The sequence below is a fragment of the Bos javanicus genome, chromosome 10, assembly GCF_032452875.1.
Source record: "Bos javanicus breed banteng chromosome 10, ARS-OSU_banteng_1.0, whole genome shotgun sequence".
NCBI lineage: Eukaryota > Metazoa > Chordata > Mammalia > Artiodactyla > Bovidae > Bos > Bos javanicus.
In genome coordinates this window covers 85594232-85620135 of record NC_083877.1, presented here as the reverse complement: position 1 = coordinate 85620135, position 25904 = coordinate 85594232, and the positions used below count along the sequence as shown (strand labels likewise).

General features: G+C 37.7%; 1 protein-coding gene across 2 annotated transcripts in view; it reads right to left on the bottom strand.

Moving 5' to 3' along the window:
- Window positions 1-25904, bottom strand: part of YLPM1 (YLP motif containing 1) — a 66669-nt gene that overhangs the window by 15760 nt on the left and 25005 nt on the right. For both annotated transcript variants that reach the window (XM_061429465.1, XM_061429466.1), the window contains exons 5-16: window positions 13579-15687; window positions 10919-11039; window positions 7372-7792; window positions 7166-7258; window positions 6741-6936; window positions 6158-6276; window positions 5335-5489; window positions 1967-2029; window positions 1569-1688; window positions 1162-1338; window positions 992-1075; window positions 793-876 (exon numbers count right to left, since the gene is read on the bottom strand). In XM_061429465.1, coding sequence (XP_061285449.1) covers window positions 793-876; window positions 992-1075; window positions 1162-1338; window positions 1569-1688; window positions 1967-2029; window positions 5335-5489; window positions 6158-6276; window positions 6741-6936; window positions 7166-7258; window positions 7372-7792; window positions 10919-11039; window positions 13579-15687 — 3742 coding nt within the window. The remainder of the gene's footprint in view (window positions 1-792; window positions 877-991; window positions 1076-1161; window positions 1339-1568; window positions 1689-1966; window positions 2030-5334; window positions 5490-6157; window positions 6277-6740; window positions 6937-7165; window positions 7259-7371; window positions 7793-10918; window positions 11040-13578; window positions 15688-25904) is intronic.

Here is a 25904-nt window from a genome sequence, read left to right as displayed (position 1 = left end):
CATTTTTTCTATTAAAAGGATTGGATCCTGGATTTTAAGAAACTGCTATAAAGCACATTACAGAAACAACTGGTGAAATATGACTATGGACTGTACATGAAAGAATTCAAGAAATTTATATTACCTAATGTGGGATCTTCGGAGAAGGCAATGGCACCCCACTCCAGTACTCTTGGCCTGGACAATCCCATGGACAGAGGAGCCTGGTAGGCTGCAGTCCATGGGGTCGCTAAGAGTCAGACATGACTGAGCGACTTCACTTTCACTTTTCACTTTCATACATTGGAGAAGGAAATGGCAACCCACTTCAGTGTTCTTGCCTGGAGAATCCCAGGGATGGCGGAGCCTGGTGGGCTGTCATCTATGGGGTCGCACAGAGTCGGACACGACTGAAGCGACTTAGCAGCAGCAGCACCAATATGGGATCTTATCAAATGTTAAATTTTTTGAATTTGATAACTGAGATTTCTACTTCTGTAAGAGAATGCCCTTGCTTTTGGGAGGTATCTTCTGAAATACTTAGGGGATAAAGGGTTTATGAGGTCTGCATTTTTACGCTCAAATGGTTTCACAGTAATAGGAATAGTAGTAACAGTAACAACAAGAAAAAACAGAAGAAATCTAATAGAGAAAAACGTGACAAAATGTTAACAATCAGTGAATCTCAATGAAAGTCATGCAGGTATTCTTATACTAATCATGCAGCTTTTCTGTAATTAAAAATTTTTTCAAAGTAAAAATGGTGGAGAAAAAGGTGGCTTCTGCACTGCTTTCGAGCCAAAGGACACTCACCTCTTCAATAGCGGCATCCTGCAACAAAGAACGAATGTCCAGACGCATCATATGACGAGGTGCAGCTTCCCAGTGATCAGCCATCTAATTGAGAGATTCAGGAGCTCAAGTTATCTCTGGAAGCTACTCAAAGAAAGACCAAGAGACCATGCATGCCCTCTATGTTTTCTTAAAAAATAATAATAATAATAATGATCACCTTATTTATTTCTTTAAGCTTTCGTCCATGAATATTCCTCTTGCCACAAGTCTGGTTATCTGCACTCATTTCAGCCAAATACACCTAAGAAGAAATGAACAATGATTAAGCAAACAAATGCAAGACTTACATGATAACACAAAATACTCTAAAGTTCTTTAAATCTATACCTCAAATCCCTTGGTTTTTGCTGCACTCCAAAACTGGTCGAAATGTCTAACTCTGTCATTGATGGCGTCCAGGATGATGAAAGGGAAAAAGCCATCATCCAGAGTCTTTTTGAAAGTTTTGAACATGCTGGTACGGTAGGTTTCCTCCATCTCAGCTTCATATTCATATTCCATTACCTAAGATTCCCCACAAAAGAGATACAGAGTTAGCAAAAGCAGGAGTCACCTTGCATCTCTTCCCTAGTTAGCATTTGGATAAAGACAACTTTCCTTCTTTCTCAGGTGTAGTCTTTTCCTTCACACCTGAGCACTGAAGTCTGTGTTCAAAAAAGTCAATAATTTCTCTCTGAACATGCTTTCAATACTATTTATGAATTAGGATGTAATCTGAGAGGAATATAGTGTACCTTCTTTTTCACTTTCTTTCCAGAATCTGGATCTTTTTCTTCTTTTTCTACTTCAGTGATGAAGTAATCATCCAGGCTTAGAACTCTGGGTGCAGGTCCTCCGAATTCTACCTCCTTATCCTAAGTATCAGATATTCAAGAAAGTTAAAAAGAATTTATGGAATAAATTAATAAATGTGCACAAAGTTTTTTCTTATGGTTAAATACCACACAATCTTCTTGTGGTTTCAAATCAAGCTGGGGCAAAAGTATCTGTCTAAGCAGATCAAAATGAGACAGCATCCACCTGGGCCAACTAGAGCGGATCAAACAGGAAATACCTGTGTCAACATCACATTGCTTGTTAAGAAGGCAAATAGCTAACAAAAGCAGTAATGCTTTCACTTTTCCATACTCACTCGAATAAGTTTTGCAACATGTGTCTTTCCACTGCCTGGCAATCCTCTCATTATAACAACAATCTGAAACACAAATTAAAAAAAAATTACTTAGTTGTTTTTTTTCCACAATGAATTGATCTTAGAGTTAACAATGACCTAATATTCTCCAGGAGAGACCATACCATAGGCCATGAAATAAACCTTAACACATTTGAGAAGACAGGAATAATACAAAGCATATCCCTGGCCACAATGGAAAGAAATTTAAAAGTTTGGGAAAATGTAAAAATGAAACACCATACTCTTAAATAACCAATAGATCAAAGAAGAAATCAAAACAAAAATCAGAAAACACTTTGAGATTAACAAAAATGAAGACACAACATAAGAAAATGGAAGAACTAAACTAACTAACAAACGTTTAGTACTAACAAACTAAACAAACTAAACTAAACGTAAAGCAAGAAGGAAGGAAATAATATTAGAGCAGAGGTTATTAAAATAGAGAACAGAAAATTAAAGAAAAATCAATGGAACCAAAAGGTAGTTCTCTGAAAAGAGCAACAAAATTGACAAACCTTTAGCTAAACTAAGAAAAAAGAGATAGGATTCAAATTACTAGAATCAGAAAAAAAGAGAGGACATGAGTGCCATCCTTACAAAAATTTTAAAAGGGTTATAAAGGACTACTATGAAACCGCATACCAACAAACTAGATAACTCAGACAAAATGGACAAATTCTTAAGAGAGACACAAGCTACTAAAATGGTCTCAAGAAGAATAGATAACCTGGACAAACGTAGGACAAGTGAAGAGACCTAATTAGTAGTCAAAAAACTGCCAACAAGAAACACCCAGGCCCAGATGGCTTCCTCACTGAATTCCAACAAACATTAAAAAAAAAAATACCAACTCTTCACACTTTCAGGAAAAAAAAAAAAAAATAGAATAAGAAAGAACAATTCCCAACTTATTTTATGAGGCCAGTATTTCAAACCAGCATATAATCTGATACCAAAACCAGACAAAGACGTCACAAGAAAATTTGGTATCTCTTATGAATATGGATATAAAACTTCACAACAAAATATTACCAAATTGAATCCAGCAACATTAAAAAGAATTAAACAAGATAACCAAGTAGGATTTATCCCAGAGATATCAATTAATATCTAAAATCTGTTAATGTAATAATATATCAATACAATAAAAACCAAAAATTCCCAATGCAGAGAAAGTGTATAACAAAATCCAACATCCTTTCATGATAAGAACATTTACCAAATTAGAAATGGAAGGGAACCTCCTCGACTCGATAAAGGACATCAAACGAAAATGCACAGCTAGCACAGTACTTAATGGTGAAAGACTGAAAGTTTTCTTTCTAAGTTCAGGAATAAAACAAGGATGCCCACTCTCACCACATCGATTCAACACTGAACAACTATGCAAGAAAAGAGGCATCCAGACTGAAAAGTAAGAAGTAAAACCATCTCCATCTGCAAGATTATATCATCTCACATACAGGAAAACTTCCAAGGAATCCACTAAAAATCTATTAGAACCAATAAATGAGTTCAGCAATGTGGAGCAATATACAATCAATACACAAAAACCACCTGTATTTCAATACAGCTGAGCAAGCCAGAAATGGAATTAAGCAATCCTTATCTCTTTTTCTTTGATGGCCCTGCTGTGTGGCTTGCAGGACCTCAGTTCCCCAACCAGGGACTGAACCTGGGCCACAGCAGTCAAAAGTGCTGCATCCTAACCACCGGGCACCTGAGCCATCTACATCAGTAACAACATGACACATGAATGGATTTAAGCAGTCCAATTAAGAAGCAAAAAACATGATCTAAACTACATGCTGTTTAGAAGGAACACATCTCAGACTGAAAGACACAAACAGATTGAAATTAAAAGGATGGAAAAAGGTATCAGCAACCACAGGAAAGCTGGAGTAACTATACCAATAATGAAATAGACTTTAAAACAGTGACATACATACATACATGGTTCAAACCTCTGACAGAAATCCCAGTATCAGTTTATTTAAATGGAATCTATTTATTTTGCAATACAGGGTAAATGTAAGAATGTGTGTGTATATATATAGATATACAGATAGACAGATAGATAGATATCTATGTATCTCTCTCTATATATAAATGGAGGTCACCAGGAAAGTAAGTCTAAACTAATCAAGTTCTTCTAATTCTTCCTTTTAAATTCCACACACCGTAAGACCAAATCCTCTTTCCCCTTCTTCAAAGTGCAATTAATTTCTTCTTAATTATTTTCTATAATTTAACACTTTAAAAAAAATTTTTAATTAGAGAATAATCAACACTTTCTTTTTGCCAAGCAATTAAGCTCTAATTTCTTAGATTCTAAAGGATAGGCAGTTTATGAAAAATGATGATTTGGAGATGGCAAGATGCCATGAATCTGATATTAATACTATGTCACACATGGAGACAACCTAAATGTTCACTGATGGATGAATGGATAAAGAAGATACACACACACAACGGAACACTACTCAGCTATAAAAAAGCATGAAATAATGCCATGGATGGACCTAGAGATTATTACTAAGTGAAGTCAGTCAGAAAGATAAAGACACAAATACCATCATTATATGACTTATATATGTGGACTTATATATATGACTTATGTGTGGAATCGAAAATATGACACAAATGAATTTATCTACAGTACAGAAACAGACACACATATATAGAGAACAGACCTGTGGTTGCCAAGGTGGGGAATGGGGGAGGACAGACTGAAGTTTGGGATTAGTAGATGCAAACTATTATATATAGACTAGGAGAAGGCAATGGCACCCCACTCCAGTACTCCTGCCTGGAAAATCCCATGGACGGAGGAGCCTGGAAGGTTGCAGTCCATGGGGTCACTGAGGGTCAGACATGACTGAGCGACTTCACTTTCATGCACTGGAGAAGGGAATGGCAACCCACTCCAGTGTTCTTGCCTGGAGAATCCCAGGGATGGGGGAGCCTGGTGGGCTGCTGTCTATGGGGTCGCATGGAGTCGGACACGACTGAAGCGACTTAGCAGCAGCAGACAACAATAAGGTCCTATTGTATAGCACAGAGGACTATGTTCAATATCCTGTGATTAAACTATGGAAAAGCATATGAAAATATGTATCTATACATGTAACTGAATCACTTTGCTATACAGAAGAAGTTAATACAACCTTGCATATCAACTATACTACAATAAAATAAGTTTTTAAAAATTAAAAATAAAATACCATGTCACAGAAAAGTACAGAAGTTCTGTTCAGGATACTAAAAAGATCTCTTATCAGCTTCTGATTTGCAATAAAACTAGTCAACCCCACAGGACTCACTCTCTCAGGTCTGCTCTCTCGGCCAGGTGGTTTCAAAATATCATCCACGTTCTTAGACTCAGGTTTCTTCTCAACCCGTGGAGCTGGAGGTGGCTGGTGGCTTATTGAAGGAGCTGGCAGGGGCATTCGCTCCTCTGGGTAACTTCTTCGTTCTCCTAGGATGCCAGCGGTTGAACAAGATTACTATTTATATAGTAATTATTTAAAATTTTAATGCTCTCCACTCCTCCTAATATACATATATATATATGTTAATATATATGAGAACGAGTCACCAGCTTAGGAAAACTTATTCACATAAAATAGGTATGAATTGCTAGTTTATTTAAGTCTAATTTATAACAGTGAAAAACTAAAAGCAATCTAAGTGTTCAAAAATAAGAGTCTTACATCTTATTCACTTGATGAACTATCATAGAGCCATTAATATAATAGATTTACATACAGAAAATTATATACAGTATAGTATCAATGAGAACAAGCACAATAAAGAAACTGTATGCAGACTTTGTTTACAACTTCATTAATATGTATGTGAAGAGAGAATGAGAGGAAATATACAAAATTACAATGGCTGTGGTACGGTAGGTAGGTGGTAGGATTATAAGTGATTTTGTTTCTGTCTTCCAAAATTTCTTTAATAATGTAAAAAAGGAGATTTACATTTTATTTCATATGACTCTTTTTGGTGATAATGTTGCCATCTCTGAGAAATCTGTGAGTGTATTTCACTCTGAAAGTTTAAACCCAGAGCTACAATCAAAAGCATCTCCTGTAGTTTTCAATTCTCAGCATCTTTATAGTTAGTTAGGCACTAATCTACCTCCAAACATGGACGGTCCTTCATAGGCTGGTCGGTCAGACTTGCGATCATAGGAAGGCCTATCAAACCCTCCTCTTCTGGATGAGGAATGCTCTTTTTTGTCTCGATATGACTGAGTCCTACAAAGTTTGACAGGAAGTGCTTTGGTAAATAAAAAACATATGGCGGTCTCTTATAATGCAACACCATTATATGCCCAATTTTCTCTATGGGTAGTTACCATTCATAGTCAATATTTATATTTTTATTTTGCTTTTCCATTTAGATCTGCCTTGCATGCACACAGCCAGAGCTCACAAACAGCAAAAATTAATTGTCTGCCTATTAACTAAGCAATGATTACAACTCTGTTGACAATACTCTTTCCTTTCTCCATCTCCCATTTAACTCTCTGAAAGTCAAGCTTGCAAAACTCAAGAATCGAAGTCTCCTGAAAATTGGTACTCTTCCCTCTCCAAATTATACACACACATGCATGAGAAAAATACATCATTTACTAAATTTCCCTTAACTACACTGACTTTGGCTGAACTTAAGTATATGGTAATTTGCACACTCAGCAAAGATAGTTTTCACGGCATACCTATCATCTCTAGGTCTGCGTTCTCTGTCAAATCGATCCCGGTCATAGTCAATAACACCACGATCCCGGTCTCGATCTCTATGTGTCTCCCGATCCCTTTTGAAATCTCGATGATCTGCCATGACATTGCTTTGACGATCAAAATAAGGCTCACGATCTCTGTCTCTGTCGTAACGATCTCGTTGGCCTGCATGCTCTGCAAAAACAATTAATTTAAAGCTAAGAACTACATCCCTTTTTTCCTGAAATAAAAGCAGAAAAATACAAATCTAAATTTAGAACTAGTATAAACTGCTGCCCTAAATTCAACGTATGAATCCTTTAGCTATATTAAAGGGAGGCCCAGATAATCTTACCAAAAGGAAAATCATATGATAAATAGGTCCAAAAAGGTTTAAAAATACTGATCTCCCTGGGACCTCTACCTGTTTCAAAAGTTGATCTTTCAGGTAGTGGATCTGGACGCAGAGTTATTCTTTCTCCATAGGGTATCTGTTCAACTTTATTAGTGGATATGTCTGGTAAACAAAAATAAGGATAAAAACACAGTAAGAGTGAAGCTTAAGGAAGCCAAAGTTGAAGCTGACAATTCCTCTAGAATCCTAAGTACAAGTCTGCCATTTTTACCTACCTCGGCCATGGCCATAATCAACAGTCTGCTGCACTGGTGGTGGTTTGGACATGGGTGGCATACCCATAGGCATTGGGCCAGGAGGAGGGATGGAAGGGTGAACAGGTGGGGGTGGTAACACTGGAGCAGATGGAATTGCTGCAGGTTCAGATTTAAATTCCGAATTCAGTCCCTGCTCATCATTTGTATCCCAGAGGCCATAGAAAGAATCTTCATCCCAGCGTTCTTGTTCCACAGCTGAAGTTTGTGGCTTTATCACTGGAGGAGGCGGTGGTGGAGGAGGAGGAGGGGGTGGTGGTGGCGGTATCGGGATAGGTGGCCTGGTCACAGGAACAGATGATCTTGCTGGTGGGGCAGGCGGTCTTACAATTGATCCTGGTGGCTTACCCATAGGAGGCGGTGGTCTGTAGGACCCTGGAGGCTGGAGAAGAGGGTAAATGGCTTAATGAATGAGCATACCATCATATGTTCACGTATCAGTAGAAACCTGGTTCTCACTACACTGAACTTATTCAAACTTCAAAACTTTCTGTACTTTAAAATACACCATCAGGGAGACAATATATGCAAATCACATATCTGATAAAGGACTTATATTGAGAATATAAAAATCTTTTAAAAGACAATCAAAAAATATGGCCATAAGATTTGCATATATTCTTCCAAAGAAGATGTATGAATGGCCAATACCCCATGAAAATACGCTTAACATCATTAGTCATTAGAGAAATGCAAATTAAAACCACAATAAAGTACCATTTCATACCCAATAGAATGGCTATAATTGATAAAACCAGCAATAACAAATGATGGCGAGGATATAAAGAAACACGAAGACACTTAGGACTTACAGTTAGAAAAGTAAAATGGTGTAGCCACTTTGGAAAATGTAGATTAGCTGTCGCCTGGGACCTGGGGTAGGAATGAGGATTAACTGCAAACTAGCACAAGGGACCTTACTGGGGTGATGAAAATGTTACACAACTGGATTATGGTGATGGCTGCACAACTTAGTAAATTTACTAAATATCACTGAATTACACACTTAAAAATGGACAAATTAGATGTATGTAAAGTATACCTCAATTAGGTTGGTTTAAAAAAGGGACCAAAAAAACTGCCCTCAAAACTATCACCTCCTCCCTCCCTCTGTCCCGGCTGCCTTCTCCTCTGCTCATCTTCTCTCCTACCCATCATTTTATCACGAAAGTCTTCTTGCTTGACCAACCCTGGGCCGTGGCTGATTGCCTGGCCTCGATCTCACGTTCACCACTTCGTTTAAGAATCTCTGCTATAAAAAAAAAAAAAAAAGAATCTCTGCTATAAACTCTCTCTCCACTCTAGTGACCTATCTCCTCCACAAAAATAGTGAACTTCCAGTGAGAGAAACAAATTCTAGCTAGGTCCCTCACTTCTATCCAGTTCATCTGGTTGACAATAGCTGTCTGTGGCAACACATGACATCAGTGACGGGAAATGACAAAGAAACCAAACGGACATTGAGTATTCTCTCTGACAAGCACCGGATGTCAACTGAAATGTGTATTACGGAAATAGTAGAATCTCTGGGAAGATAGGTCCTATCTACTTAATACTGAAATCCAATTGTCAAATTTTATTTTAATCTTTGCAAGTAATCTCTGATTTGAATACTCTTTATCCATTTACTTCTGTGTTTCTGCCTTGTTTGTTCTATTGACAAACACACTGACGGTTACTTCAGGCCTTGGAAAGTCAATAATGCACATTACTTACATATTTACTCATACACAGGCTAGGCTTTAAAAACAAACTTTTTGAGTAGCAAAATTACATTTTGGCTAATGTTAGGAATGTCATTTATCAAGAGGCCAATACAGGCTAGAGTTAAAGACAAATGACTACTACCTAAAGATAAATTTTAGATTACGGCACTTTAAACTGTGTTAGAAAATGCCTTTGTATGGCAAAGCTACTGTATCTGGAGCACAGCTGTCCAGACATGTTGTGCGTATCTTAGGAACTCTTTGGACTATAAGTAAAAAGTGTTTTCTTCATAGTACCCAGTGATAGCAACACGTACATTTGTGAAAAGCAAAACACCCCTACAGTATTTACATTAGAAAGGATTAATATCTATACCATAAATTCATAAGAAAAACCTGAAGAGTCAAATAGATAACAAAAATAGGATTTTTTTTTTTTTTACAAGAAATGTAATTAACAAATACTGGAAAATAGTCATGTTCACTAATTATCAAAACTACCAAATATATTGTAACATTTTATTAAACTATTCAATCTACCAAAAATATTAAGTAGCTGATGCTTCTAAGGCTACAACACAGCTTTAGAGAGCTGTTGACTACATTACAGGAATCATTAAAAATGTCCTTGTTCTTTAGTCATTAAAAGGATTCCTAAAGGATCTTTAGGAATTTAAAAGTACTTTTAAGAAGATACCTAAAATAAGAATTTGAAGCATAATGCATTGTGGTTTATAGAAAAAAAGAATGCAGATGTGAGCTTATACACAGAATGGGCAAACAACAAGGCACTACTGCACAGCTCAGAGGATACTAGCCAATATCCTGAGACAAACCGCAGCATGGAGAACATCTTAAAATGCACGTATGTATAAGTACACATATATACACACACAGACATACATAGATATATGAATCACTTTGCTATACAGCAGAAATTAACACAACACTATAAACCAACTATACTTCAATAAAAAAAATACTAAAACTATTATGAATTTGATATAAAGACATTCATTAACATTACATTAATAAGAGTAAAAGATTAGAAACAAAGGTCTAACAGAAACAGAATAATTTTAATAAACTATTATGCATCAAAAATATAAAGCATGTAGCAAAACATTAAAATGTTTATGATTTATCAAGTAAATAAAGCAGAAATGTGGATTTATAATCTAGAGCTTCTACTGTTTGCTAAGAAATACAAAGATAAAAGACATAGTTCCTATCCTTATGAAGAATAGGCAAAATAAGACAGAAGGCAAGACAGACAAGAAAACAGACAATCGAAATACAGGACCATAAGGGTTCTGGCAGAGAACTTAATCACGTGACTCTTTAACATAACTTCACTGCCTGAATTGGGGCATGATGTTCTATCCCTTTCCTTAGCTAAGGATTAGGAGTTTGAACAGGTAGGGAGGCTAGGAAGCTCACATGAGCAGGGCTCACAGGGAATCCTTGCATAGTCCAGATGAAAAATAGGACTATCTGAACAAAAAGGATTACCAAGAAAATTTTACAGTTTTCTGAACACAGAGCCATATACATAGTTCTGATGTGCTTGGTGTACTTAAACTGTAAGGGGAAAGCATTTCTGTCACACTTCCGACCATACTCCTAAGATTCTCAAAGGTTCATTACCATTAGCGTTTTTCATTTTTCCAAAATTTTCATTTTTTACAGAGGAAAATTATACTTATTGTAAAACAACAACAACAACAACAAAAAATCAAACGACATACAAACATACAAAGTGAGAACCATTTCATTTTTCTGAGTACATTATTTTCCCGTACCGGATACAATCCAGGTCTTGAAGGTGTACTCTGTAATCTTGAATCCTGGGGTGGCAGATGGTCAGGCATTTGAGGCTCAGACCCATAGTCTTTCATCTTTTGAAGCTGTTCTTTCTGTTCTCTGTAAACAAATAAAATTGCCATTGTATTTAAGGCATGTGTTCTCTGTTCCTAAGTAACTATAATTAATATCGAAAAACAAAAAAAGGAAACTAAACACCTTGTTTCAAACTCTCTATAGAGTACTCATAAAACATCTCCAGGGTAATACTTTTTTGTCTTTACGAGCTAACTTATCAGACATCTACAACCTATAAATAATGATAAGTTATTGAAGATCTAGAAAGGATCGATTCTAGAACCTGCCTCTTTAGTCTGTTTTAGTATCTCACCTACTTGTCATGTTTTTCATTCATCCAATCAAAATCTCTTGCTGATTTTTTTTCATTCAGTAGTCTTTAGATAAGTGGTTGAAAAATGGTGGCACGTGGGCCAAATGTATTTGGATATATATGAACACACAAAAAGGCTTTTTACAATTTGGCTTTCATTATCAATTTAAAAAATCTGTGCTAGTTGACACTATTTACAAAGCAAAAAAATACATACTTTTCAATATAAATTCAAACTTGCAATTTGGAAACACTGGGCCTACACTCCCACATGCCAGCAATCACTCAGCGGAGCAGCGGCTGCCAGCCTTAGATGAAGCGCTTTGCTACAATCCTCACACTCAGTAGAGTTATACTGGCCCACTTTCACTCATTTTAGTTACCTGTCTGGTTCTGGTGGGCATTTTAGTTTAAGGCCCCTCTTGTATATGGTGAGAACAATGGGTAGCCTAAACCTTTAAAAACAACACTTCATGTTCCTAAAGAGTAATTATGTAACTCTTCAAGATTCTCTTTAAATGGCTGGTCAAATTCCTTTCACTTTGTCTTACATCCACAATCAACACATAACAACATGTACCACAACCTCTTCAGACCTTTTACAATTTTCTTCCTACCATTCTGCAAAGTGTAATGACCCAAGTGAACACAAAGGGTCAAGTGTAAGAAAAAGATTACTTTCTGCCTCATGTAACTCATATTGTGACTTTCCTGACACAATATGGCTGACTTGTATTCAACTGTGACCATTATTACCCATCATTTCACATATTTTGTTTAATTATGTGGCCTAGAAAGAACTTTTTAAAAGGAATGATGAAGTAACTTTATCCAGCATTTCTATACAAAGCAATAATGGATGAAAAGGAAATTTCAAAAAGGGAAGAAACCTTGGTAGCTGAGTAACATCAATCAGCTTAGTGTTCTCCTTAAAGAAAAAAGACTTTAGAGTTGGACAGACTTCAAATTCTAGGTTTACCAATTCTAGTAGCCAAGTGGTACTCTCTTGAGTCTTAGTGAAGCGAGAATACTACTACTTATCTTTGCAGTCCTTTAAGATAAGGATTTGAAATACGAAGATTGAGACGATAACACAGTAAATTATCAGCACAGTGCCAGCACAGAGTAGGTGTTAAAGATATCCATAATTTAAAAGTGAAAATAGTAGTAGCTAAGTGTTCTATAACATGCTTTCTACATCTTCATGAGCAATCTGGAAAAGTTAAATCCCTTAAAGTGTATCTTCTGTAGACCACAGAAATTTGTTGTGTTGCCTGAGGCATCTGATCTTTCATTTTATATGTATTTTTCCTCATCATACTTTCCCAGTTATAAAGCTTCAGCTATAATTTAATTGTCATAATCTACAAATATAGACCAGAATTGAAAAAATGAAAGAAACAATATACTGGAATATATAAAAAACTAACCATTAATTTATTTTTGCAAAAAATTTGCTAATTCATAAGAAATTATTCAAAAAGTAATTTCTCATTGTAATCTGTCAGTGACTCCTAAGGATTACATAAATCAATATATACAAAGCACTTAGTACAGTCCCTGGTATATAGCAAATGTGCAATAAATGTTAACCTTTATTATTACGGCTACTAATGGGAAGTGTTATGTAGATACCTATATACATAGGTGATTGTAAGTCAAGAAATCTAAATTCTATTCTCCATTTCACAAAGAAAATATTTGCTTATATAGAAACAAGTAACAACCTCAAGCAGAGATAGCTGCTTCTGGTTATAATGAAAGATCAAACATTCCCAAAAGGAAGAATCAATAGTTAGACAAATCTGAGGCTGCTTCCAGGTAAACCATTCTTAGCTTCAAAAGAGAAAAATATAAATCCTTCCACCACTTTCCAAAGTTATACCAAAGATTAGTAAATATGAAGTCTATCAGATCTAGTAACAAAGAGGGGGGAATAAAGGATTTTACATACGAGCTCTGTGAAACCCAGAGTACCGGAAAGTTGAAGTCTGAACTTGACATAATCACAGGTATGACATGTCAGCAACATATCTATAAAAGTCAAGAATGGCTACCAAATTTTCATTTTTCAGGACATAAGTTTATAATTAACACAGTTCCTAAACAGCCATCCTACCCTAAAACAGCAATGACTAGAAATTAAAATTAAAATTATGTGGTAAAAACTTAAAATGATTCCATTCAAATATATCACATCATCGTTTTAAAAAGAGAAGTATGCATGTGGCTTGTTCTAGAAGAAATGATCTTAAGTAGTCAACTTACCGAAGCATTTTCAGTTCTTGTGCAGCTTTCAGAATGATTTCATGCTGCCTCTGACTGAGAACCATTACCCCTCCAAGGCCTTGGTCAGAGTCTAAGTTTGCATCCGACCCCATCATTTCAGAAGAATGATGTGAAGGCATATGTTCCGCCATGGGGGAATGTCTATCCACATCAGATGGGTACCATCTGTCTGACAATCGTTCTCTTTCCCAGTCCATTCTGTCAGGAATATAATCTCGCTTTTCCCGCCAGATATCTCGTCTTTCTGGATACTCTCGGATCCTCAACTCACCCCTATCACGGAAATCTTGATCATACCCATGGTCTCGGTTTCTTTCTTCTCTCCATCTATCATCCCGGTATCTATCCATAGGTGGGAGAGGTGGGAGGGGTGGTAAAGGTGGAAGAGACGGAATATCTCGTTCACGAAACTGCGATTCTTGTTCATCCAGTGGTCTCCCATAATCTCTGTCCCACTCATTATCCAAATTTCTATCATACATATCCACGGGTCTTCCGATGCGGTCCACATCCCTGTCCATGTCCCTGTCCATTTCCCTGTTGTAGTCCTCGTCCATATCCTGATCTCTCTCCCAGTCATCCCACCATGGGCCTCGTCTATCCCCATCATGAGATCGAGATGGGGCTGAAAACCTGTCCTCTCTGTTATACGGATCTAGAGTATCATCTTGATAGTCATGTTCACATTCTCTCCAGTATCTCTCTCTATCCCAATCATCAAGTCTTTCTCGTTCCATTGGAGCATTTCTACCATCTAATGGGAACTCTTCGTGCCCTCTCTCTTCTCCATGGTTCCAAGGAGCCCTAGGAGGCTCATCTCGGTGATATGGATACATTTTTTCCCCACCGTCTCCTGGTTCTGGTCTAAATGGACCTCTGTCACGACCAAATTCTGGTCTTCCCAGTCCCCTCTCCCGACCACCAGGCCCTCGAGGCAGTCCCCTCTCCCTGCTCCCAGCTCTCCGGGGTGGCACTCTCTCTCTACTCCCAGGTCTTCGAGGGGGTCCTCTCTCCTGACTGCCAGCCCTCCGGGGTGGTCCCCTTTCTCGGCTGCCAGCTCTACCTCTGTCCTGGCTGCCTTGCAGACCACCTGGCACTTTCTCCCGAGTGCTTCCCGGCCTCACCAGCCCTCTGTCCCGGCTGCCTTCTCCTCTGCTCATCTTCTCTCGACTGTCTTCTCTTCTACCCATCATTTTATCACGAAAGTCTTCTTGCTTGATCAACCCTGGGCCATGGCTGATTGCCTGGCCTCGATCTCTACTGACTAGTCCTTTATCCCGTGTGTCTTCCATTCTGCTTTGCCCAGGACCTCTGTAAGATGAGCTGCTGCCTTGATTGCCTTCTAACCTATTGTCTCTGTTATCTGGCCGAGGTAGCCCTTTATCTTGGTTGTTTTCTGAATGGGGCAGACCAATACCCAAAGGTTTAAAATCATTATCTGCAGTTAGTGATGATGATGTTGCTACTGCTGTTCCTCCCTCCATCCCCCCGGTTTTTGAGGGAAAAGTAGATTGAGAAGGTACAGCTTTATTTGCAAGGGGCACAGGGTGAGTAACAGCTTGGGATTTGTCCATTTGAGTCTCCATACTGTGAGAATCCTGGTCCCAATCAGAAGGCTCTATGGGCCCTTCCGAGACTTCGCTTTTAGGTGGCTCTTGCTGAGAGTCGCTTAGATTCTCATTTGACTGAGCCGCCTTGCCATCCTTTACATCTGCAGCAATGGGAAATGTAGCTGATTGCATTTTAAAATTCTTCTGCTGGTTACTACTGGTGTCTGCTAATGGTTCTTTGTTTCCTGGTTCTGCTTGTGACTTAGGTTGCTGCTGATGTTGCTGTCCAAAAGTTGGTTTGGGGCCTTTCCACTGTGGTCCACTCTGTCGAGGGCTGAGGGATGTATTGGGGGTAATATAGAACTGAGATGCTGGCCCCCGGGGAATCATTCCCCATTTGCTTTTAGTGCCCTCTGCTGGGTGACCTTCATATCTGGGTCTTGGCCCATCGGGGCGATTTCCTTCAAAACGAGGCCCTTTGGGTCTCGGTCCTTCACACCTTGACCCTAAATCCTCAAATCTTCGAGGACCATCAAATCTACAAGTAAAACAAAAGATATTACTCAAGACAGTAAAGCAGAAAAAAAATTTTTTTCCATGTAAAAATATTTAAGGCAATCTTGCCTTAGAATTTTTTTTACAAAAATGACTGCTAGTCATTAAACAAATCCTGAGATACCAATATCTTAGAACCATTATGTTAAGGTGGCAGAGCTCAGAAGGTCTTACGACAAATCTCCTGCAGCAAGTCACTGAATTGTTAAAAAGCAATGATTAATATTGTGCCTTAATAAAGACAGAAAAGTCCATTCTTGTCAAACAGGGGGAAAAAAAAGTCCCATAGCTAATTCTAAGAGTACTTTTAGAGTTAAATTATAACTAAAACCTAAAAATGAAACAATTAGCAATGTTAACATAGGATGAGTATAAATATTGTTGGAGCTAACATTATCATCTTGACTAACTGACAAAAGTTTAAAAAACAGCAGCCAGCTATGTCTTAAGAGCACGCCCCAACATTTAAAAATCTGGACCAAGATATTCTGCTATGGACCCACTTGCACATTTGATAAATATTTAGCGTATATCCTCTGTCGAGTACTACGCTAAATCCAAGAGATACAAGAATAAAATGTTCTTTGCCCTCAAAGAACAATTCTTTGTCCTCAAAGGGCTTACAACAGAAGAGAAAGAATCTAAGTGTAAATAATTGCCAAAAGATGCAATGACTAACATCTATCTGCATATAATAAGGACAACAGAGGAGAGAATGGTCAACCCTATGAGAGTGAAGGTGGTGTTGTCCCATAAAGGCTTTCTATAACAGAAAATGCTTTAGTTAACTCTTAAGAAACAAATTCTCAGAGACCAGGTTAACAGAGAATACTGGAGCTGATGCAAGTGGGTGGCAAGGATTTCTCAGGTTAAGGAAGTATTATGAGGAAAAGCAGAAAAGCACATACCAGCATAGCATGTTTGGAAGTGCAGTTTGGCATGGCTGAAGGAAAGAGGAGACAAAGTCTGGGACGGCCGGGAAAGAAGGAGTGGAACAGCAGCACACCGAGAGGTAAGGTAAAGGGACAGGCAAGGTCAACTCCCAGAAGACCCTGTGTACCTCGGCGCCACAGACTACTGGTACTCCTCCAATACACATTTCCATTTTCTTACTGTAATTGAACCTCTCCATTTTTAGCAAGACATAAGGATAGCCAGACTAAAGACTCTCTTTCCCAAACTCTCTTGCAGGGAGAACTTGCAGCCCCCAATGAGCTGACAGTGAAAATGATTTTTCCAGTGGTCATGTATGGATGTGAGAGTTGGACTGTGAAGAAGGCTGAGTGCCGAAGAATTGATGCTTTTGAACTGTGGTGTTGGAGAAGGCTCTTGAGAGTCCCTTGGACTGCAAGGAGATTAAACCAGTCCATTCTGAAGGAGATCAACCCTGGGATTTCTTTGGAAGGACTGATGCTAAAGCTGAAACTCCAGTACTTTGGCCACCTCATGCGAAGAGTTGACTCACTGGAAAAGACTCTGATGGTGGCAGGGATTGGGGGCAGGAGGAGAAGGGGACAACAAAGGATGAGATGGCTGGGTGGTATCACTGACTCGATAGACTGAGTCTGAGTGAACTCCGGGAGTTGGTGATGGACAGGGAGGCCTGGCGTGCTGCAATTCATGGGGTCGCAAAGAGTCGGACACAACTGAGTGACTGAACTGAACTGAGTGGTAAACTTAAAGGGAAGAACACATTCTTCTCTTCATATTCTCTTTTTCATGCTGGCTCTGATATGGTGGTGGGGCATCCTGAACCATGTAGATATGGACCACATAATAAGAGATGGTAAAGTAACAAATGAGAAGGAATCTGGATTCTTGACACTGTAGAGTCACCACATAAGTCCTAAAAGAGAACAAACCTCCAACTTGTTAAAACCGTGGACTTTGGATCTCTGTTATAACAGATGAATTAATTCAGCTGGGTAAGCAGTTAGAGGGCTTCCCAGGTGGCGTGGGTGCTAAAGAAGCTGCCTGCCAATGCAGGAGACATAAGAGCCACGCGGGAAGATCCCCTGGAGGAGAGCATGGCAATCCACTCCAGTATTCTTGCCATGGGAGAATTCCCATGGACTGTAGTGTCCATGGGGTCGCAGAGTCAGACATGATTGAAGTGACTGAGCTTGCACAAAGAGTTAGAAATTACCTTAAGCACTCAGAGACGCTAAGTATCTTATTTTTAAAAGATTGCTCCAGCAGAAAAGTAGCAGATGGATAAGTGGGAAAAGTTGATGGTACACTGTCTCTACAGTCTAAGTGAAAGTGAAGTCTGTTCTAAGACGGTGACTGAATGAGGAAAAGGAGGAGATAAAAGTGAGAGATGTGAAGGAAGGTAAAGCTGATAAATTTTCTAACAGGTGCGATTTAAAATACTGGAAAAGGAAGAACTAGGATGGTTCCAAGGTTTCTGGCTGAGGTGATAGTGATGCCTTTCATGCCTCTAAAGAGAAACAGAAGGGTTTTTCTTTCATTAGTTAGGGAAATAAATGAGAGTAATAAATTCAGTTTCAGCAAAATATTTACTTCCTATCCCTGTGACGTTAGGCTTTGCTGATCTGGAAGTCTCAGTTTCAAAGGGAGGAATGCTTCCATCGGGCGACACAAGGACTCTATTAAAACTTCAGTTCAGACTGCCATCTGGCCACTTTGGGTTCTGAATCGACAGGCAAAGAAGGGAGTTATTACTGTACTGGCTGGGGTGAGTAATACTGTCTTTCAAGGGGAAATTGGGTACTTTTTATACAATGAGGGTGAAGGTATGTCTGGAATGGAAGAGATCCTCTAGGACACTCCTTACTACCTTTCATGTCCTATGACTAAAGTCAAGACAAAACTACAATTACTCAATCCAGGCAGGGCTGAGAATACCTTAGACCTTTCAAGAATGAAAGTTTGGGACACTTCATCAGGCAAGGAACCTGGACAAGCTGAGGTACTCGCTGAGAGCAAAGAGAATATGGATTAAGTAGAGAAAGAAGGTAGTTATAAACACCAACTGAAATTACATGACCAGTTGCAGAAATAATGGGTGTGTAGAGTAGTTCTTCCTCAACATTTGCTATGAAATGTTTAAATATATACATATTTATTAGTCAGATATTTCTGACTGATTCTTCTTCCTTATCATCTAACATAAGATGTATTAGTACTAGCTAACTTTATATCTCAGAATTTCAGTCACAGACTATCAAAGAGGGGACGTGAGCCAGCTAGGGAGAACAAAGTTGATTTCCCCCAAAACAAAAAAAAACAGAGACTTTATAATCTTTTCTGGGAAAATGGTTAGAAGGTTTTTGGTTGTCCAGGGATAAATATTTCCTGTTAGATACAAAATCCCCCCCACCCTGTGACCCACCCTAACCAGAAACACAGAAGCAAGAGAACTCTGGGAAATGTACTTCAGCCCAGTCAAGCTGACACAGAATCATCACAAGGAATTTAAAAATGCATAAACTCACCATAAACAGAGAGAAGGGGCAGCCAGCAGATGAGAATTTTGTTTTTAAACTCTAGATGACAAAGAACAAACATGAGTGGTGACACATGGAGCAAGAAGAAGCTGCAGTTTAGACTGCCGGGAGCAGAGGAGGGTACAATCAAAATGGGTCTGGCTTGCCCACAGAAACCCAGAGAAGGTCAGGATTCTCAGATGCCAGGGATGCTGGGGAAAAGACTAGGTAAGACCTGCGGCTAAAATGATGTAAATTAAAATCCATATTCTAAATCATCGATCAGCCATTCCCTGGGCTTGAATTGTCTCTAAATGCCTGAATTTGAGGGTCCCCTAGCATTAGCAGACAATCCTCTGGCCTCCTACAGCAAAGTCTGACAATTGATGAGCCCCCCTCCACATGCATAAACAGTGCCCCATCAGTTTCACTGTCTTCCTCTCAAGTATAAATGGACAACTAAAGATCACAATATATTTGAGGAATGCCTCCAAAATGAAAGGAAGAGAATATGGATCTGGAAGAAAGAGCAATAATGCAAAAAAGCAGAAGAGAACTTAAAAATAAACAACTCTCAAGTTAGTATCCTCAGAGAGAATTCTTAAGATATAGTATCAGTAAATCAAGAACAATTTGCTATATATAAAAAAGGATCAGAAGCAGAACTATAGAAATTATTTAATTCTCAAAATAAAAGAGGCAATAAAAGGACCAGAAGTATCTCAGAAAGTTTAACAAAATGAGAGAGAACAGAAAGAAATATAGCCGGTTCAAAATCCTACAAATCAGGGGTTCCAGAAAAAGAAAAACAGAAAACAAGAGAAAAAAATAAAGAAATAAATGAAGAAATAGGACCAAGAAATTTCCCAGAGTTAGACTCTAATTTCCAGATGGAAAGGGCCCAGTTCACTAAGTATTCAGTACAGTTAATAATACTGAACAAATACAAACCACTATAAAATATTAAAATAATGAAGATTAAATAAAAATTTTCTAGTAGTAGGGAGAAATCATCTAAAAAGGAAATGAATCAGAACAGCACAACAGTTATACTAGGTAACAGAAGAAAAGAGAATGCTTGCTGACCCTAAACACTGATCCTAAATTATGTTCAACTTCAATGGACAAGAGTTTAAGTAAACTCTACGAGTTGGTGATGCCAGGGAGGCCCGGCGTGCTGCAGTCCATGGGGTCACAAAGAGTTGGACACAACTGAGCGACTGAACTGAACTGGAAACTATTAAATACTATGGCACTGGTACAAAAACAAACATACATATCAATGGAACAGAAGAGAGCACCCAAAAACAAACCCAAGAGCATGCAGTCACCTAATTCATGACAAAGGAGCCAAGAATATACAATGGAGATAGGATAGTCTCTTAAATGAATGTAACTGAGAACAGACAGCCACATGCAAAAGAATGAAACTGAACTACTACTGTATATCATACACAAAAATTAACTCAAAATGGATGAAAGTGTAAGACCTGAAATCATGAAACTTCTAGAAGAAACAAAAGGCAGTAGGCTCCTTGACATAGGTCTTGGCAATGATTTTTTGATTCTAAACATCAAAAGCAAAGAAACGAAAGCAGGCCTACATCAACAAGTAGGACTGCATCAAACTAAAAAGCTTCTGCTCAGTGAAGCAAACCATCACTAAAATGAAATGGCAGCCTACTGAATGGTAAAAAATATTTGCAAATCATGTATCTGATGGGCTTCCCTGGTGGCTCAGCTGGTAAAGAGTCGGCTTGCAAAGTGGGAGATTTGGGTTCGATCCCCTGGTCTGGAAGATCCCCTAGAGAAGGAAATGGCAACCCACTCCAGTATTCTTGCCTGGGAAATTCCATTGATAGAGGAGCCTGACAGACTACAGTTCATGGAATCACGAAGAATCAGACATGACTGAGCATGTTCATGTATCTGATAAAGGGCTAATTCCAAAATACAGAAAGAACTCATACAACTCAATAGCAAAATATGAAACAACCTGATTTTAAAATGAGCAGAAGATCTAAACAGACATTTTTCCAAAGCAGACATACAGATGGCCAAGAGATACGTGAAAACATGCCCTACACCAATAACGGAAATGCAAATCAAAACCACAATGAGATGCTACTTCACACTTGTTAGAAAGGCTATTGTCAAAAAGACTAGAAATAACATGCATTGGTAAGGATACAGAGAAAAGGGAACCCCTGTGCACTGTTGGTGGGAATGTAAATTGGTGTAGCTACGATGGTAAACAGTATGGAGGCTCTTTGAAAAACTAAAAATAGAAATATCATATGACCCAGCAATTCCATTTCTGGGTATTTACTGGAGAAGAAAACGAAAAAACTAATTCAAAAAGACACATGCCCCTCAGCGCCCCGCCATGTTCACTGCGGCACTACTTAAAATAGCCGAGATACGGGAACAACTTATGTGTCCACTGATGAATGAATGGACAAAGAAGATGCAGCATACACATTAGATGGAATGTTACAAGAATGAAATCTTGCCATTTGTGACAATATAAATGGACCACCAGGGAATTATGCTAACTAAGTTAAATAAGTCAGAGAAAGGCATACCATATGACCTCTCTTAGACGTGGAATCTTAGAAAAAAATTTAATTAATTAAAAAACCAAGCTCTTAGATACAGAGAACACATTGATAGTTGCCAGAGGTGGGGTGCGGGAGGTGGGAGAAATGGGTAAACTTTTTATTTTCTTTTGTTTTTTAGTTTAAATAAATTATAATAAAATATATTCAACCTCAAATTATATATTCAAATTATTAATCAAGTGTGAGGTTAGATTAAAACATTTTCAGGCATACAAGAATTCAGGGAACTTACTTCCAACCCACAATTTTTTAGTTAATTGAACAAGCACTCCAGGAAAAAGAGGCACTACACCACAAACAGAAAGCCATGAGACTCAACAAACCGTGAATCCAATCTAGAATAAGAGTCAAAGGAAATGACAGAATAATAGCCATATGACAGATCTTCAGAGCAGCCAACCAACCCAGGTAAAAGCAAGAGGATGCATGAATTTGGGAGAGAGAGCTCAAGAGAAAAAGATGTCGCTTTGGGGACTGGAGTTAAGAGGATTATTTAAAGATGTTGCAAGAAGAACAGCAACTGGAAATTCTAAAAAAAAAAGGTTACTACACTACAGAAAATGTAATCACAGTATACTGCTTACCTCTATGAACAACATTACTTACTGATTTATTTTAGAATAATGATATAAATATCATTGGGCAAATGGGGTTACAGAATAGTAGAAGAACTGAATTTTACCTATCAGAACAGGAAGTAAATAAGTAGTATCTAAAATGTATAAATGACAAAAGGAACAGCACATTCTTTAGTACTATAAGGTAATTACCAAAAGAAACAGCTGAAGAATTAGAAGCTGTCCTTAGGAAACACATTGACAGTGGTTTGGAGCAGTGGGCAGTTGTTTCTCTTGATTTTTAAAAAAATTATATGTATGTATCATTTTTATTAACAATGGATTTAACAGACACACAAAGAGTGTTAGCTTTAACCAGGAAAAGGGCTTCTTCTGAGACCACAAGAACTATGAGGATGGCAACTGAAGTAGTGGTAAGGCAGAGAAGTAAATTTCACTGGGCCTGAAAGCCTTGATTCTCTGGGGCAAGGAGAAAAATTAAGGATACAAAGAGAAATAATGTTTGCTGAGACAGAGAAGGCAGCAATAGCACAGAATGTCTATACAAAATAATGAAGGCTTGACACAGCTATTGCTGGACAAAGGGGAAACGAGCTGACCAACTGCTGGTCAAAGGTACACCACAGGAAGTCCAGGTTAGGATGCCATGCTTCCACTTTGTTCCCTGGTTGGGGAACTAATACCCCTCAAGCTGCATGACCCAGCCAAAAAAACAGTATGTCTCAATGCTAAGGATAGAGACCATATATTTATGAAGGAAAAAAGTATGCCATTTCAGGCTTTGTGATGATTTGGTTCCTTTTCTTGAAGTTACATTCATCAATTTATTAAAGTACCTAGAATAACACGTTAGGCCATTAAAGATGTGTAAAATCATCTGTTCTGTATTCAATTCAGGAATTATTAGCTCCTATCAGCTGTAAGAGAAGACTATACACAATACACAAATCAGTATAAGAACATTCTTTAATATGTTAGGTAGTATTATAATCAACTTCAGAATGAATAAACTATTTTCTAACTAAACTGTGAATGCCCTGAGAATTTTACCCATAACTGAGATATTTGGCATATGCAACATTTATTGAACCCCTACTAATTGTCAAGTATTGTGTTACTGCTGTAAATAACTTGATACCTAACCACAAGGAGTTCATAGTCCGTAAGAAGAATGAGACAAGTAAATCAGCAATCAGAACAGAATTTGATAAATGTGGGGCACGCTGGTCTTGCTCACTGAAGTATTCCCAATGTCTGACTCACTGAAGGTTCTCAACACATTAACTGTAGAAGTCCCATCCCCAGGGCAGGAAAAATAGGAATCGATAAAGCAAAAAATGACATAAAAGGGATTAAGAACAGAGAGCAGAGCACGTGCAAAGGCCAGAGGAAAGGATAAAGGAAGCAGGAAGCACTAAAAGGTGTGAAAATAAAGAAATGAACAAGGCAGAAAAGCTGTAAGAGGTAATGAAATCACTTGTGTAAACCTCACGCCTGCATATATAATACAGTGTCCATGAAAGGGGAGGGTGTTTTGCTTTCACATTAAATTGCTGACCAGCAGCCAAGCAACATCATTTTATTTTTATTTTGGTGGTCAGAAATATGTTAAACCAACTGAAATATACTTTCAACACTACATACAAATGGCAACCAATTTTTCAAAGTTCAAGGATGTTACAAAATGTCAAACTATCAAAACCTTTTTGATTTATAAAAGTAAAGAACTTTTCGGTCCTTGGAACAAATATATTAAAAGTTACTCATATTAAACATATGTGCAAAAATAAGCCATCTTCACATCAACACAATGAAATACTATGACCTTTTTGACATATAAAAATGTATTGGAAATAAAGTACAAACAGCACACACCTGCTCAATCATACAAAGCACACAATGCACACTGGCTAGACGAAATGAAAAAGAGACAAATATCTGGGGTTTAAATATTTTGAAAAGTTTTGCTTGTATAGTTAGGTATTTCAGAAACTTCTAAAAGATAAATTTAATCCTGTTTTTTTTTCCTCTTAGCTTCCTTTGTAAGTATCTATGTCATTAAATATTTACTGTAAACATTAAAGAAAATCCTAAAACTAGGCATGAGACCATTAGAACTAGGAACAAAAATTTCAAAATGCGATACAAAAAATATAATCCAAATTGGGTACAAAAACTTAAGAGGGATATAGAAATATAAATACTCTTAAACAAGATAATAATGTCTGATTATCACAATATTTATATAAACACACTCACATCAGCAGATCATGGTAATCACAAGATGCTAAATTCTGGAATCAAATGCCTGCCCTTTTGGTTTTCACGTCAAATGCCATTTTCTAATATGTATAACTAAGATCTTAAAATCAAAATTCCAAAGAGAAGTAATCATTATAAACAGAAACAGCCATGAAAATGGAAGAATTAAGAAAAAGTATGGTATTAATAGCCCCTTGCTAACAGTTACAGAATGGAAGAGGTCATATTTCCAATCCTAAAACTAACAACAAGTGGGTAAAACTGATCTGAAACCTTGATATTATAAAAATGTCAGTTCTTCCTCAATATCATCAATAAAACCTATATGATGTTCATCAAAATTCCACCAGTTTTTTTTTTTTAAACTGACAAGCTGCTTACATTATAGGGGAAATAGAAAGGACCAAGAATAGTTAAGATAATCTAGATCAGGGGTCAGCAAGCTACGGCCCATGGGTCAAACCCAGTTAACAGTAATTTTAAAAACATTTTATAGGCTAAAGAAAGGAACAAAGAAAAATGTTTGAAAGAGACTAAATGTGGCCCACAAAACCGAAAAACATTTACCACCCGGCCCTTTCCAGAAACAGTTTGGTCACCCCTGATCTAGAAACACAGACCTGGAGGACGCACACTAAGAGATGGCAGGATTCACTCTGAAGCTACAGAAATTGAAACTATACAACACTGGTGGAAGGACAAACAGACCAAAGAAAGAGTCCACAGACAAATCCACACATGTATTCACTTATGATGAAGGAGACACTGCCAAGCAGTAAGAAAAGGATGCTTTTTTTCAGTAGATGGTACTGGAGTCAACTTGACAGCCACATGGAAAACAATGAACTTTATACCCTGTCTCTTACCATACGTTAACCAAAAAAAAAAAAAAAAAACAAAACCAATTCTATACGGATTGTTGATTTTAAAATAAAAGGTAAAACAATAAAAGACAAAATATAATAACATATTTATGACCTTAGAGTAAGCAAAGATTTCTTAAACAGGACATGAAAAAGCACAAATCATAAAGAAAAGATCAGTAAATTAGACTACTAAATTAAAAAACCAAGAATATCTATTAATCAAAAGATATCATTAACTCTTAGGGTTCATTTCAGCTCACTGGATCCAATTTTAGTTTTTAAATTTTTTTTAAACAGTTGTTTTTAAGGACTGATAGTTCATGACTTTATCTCTTACAGGCCTTCCTAAGAACAGAGAGAAAATTCACCTTTTGAAAAACAGAACTATCTTGCAATTACCATATAGGTTCATTGAATTCTTTCA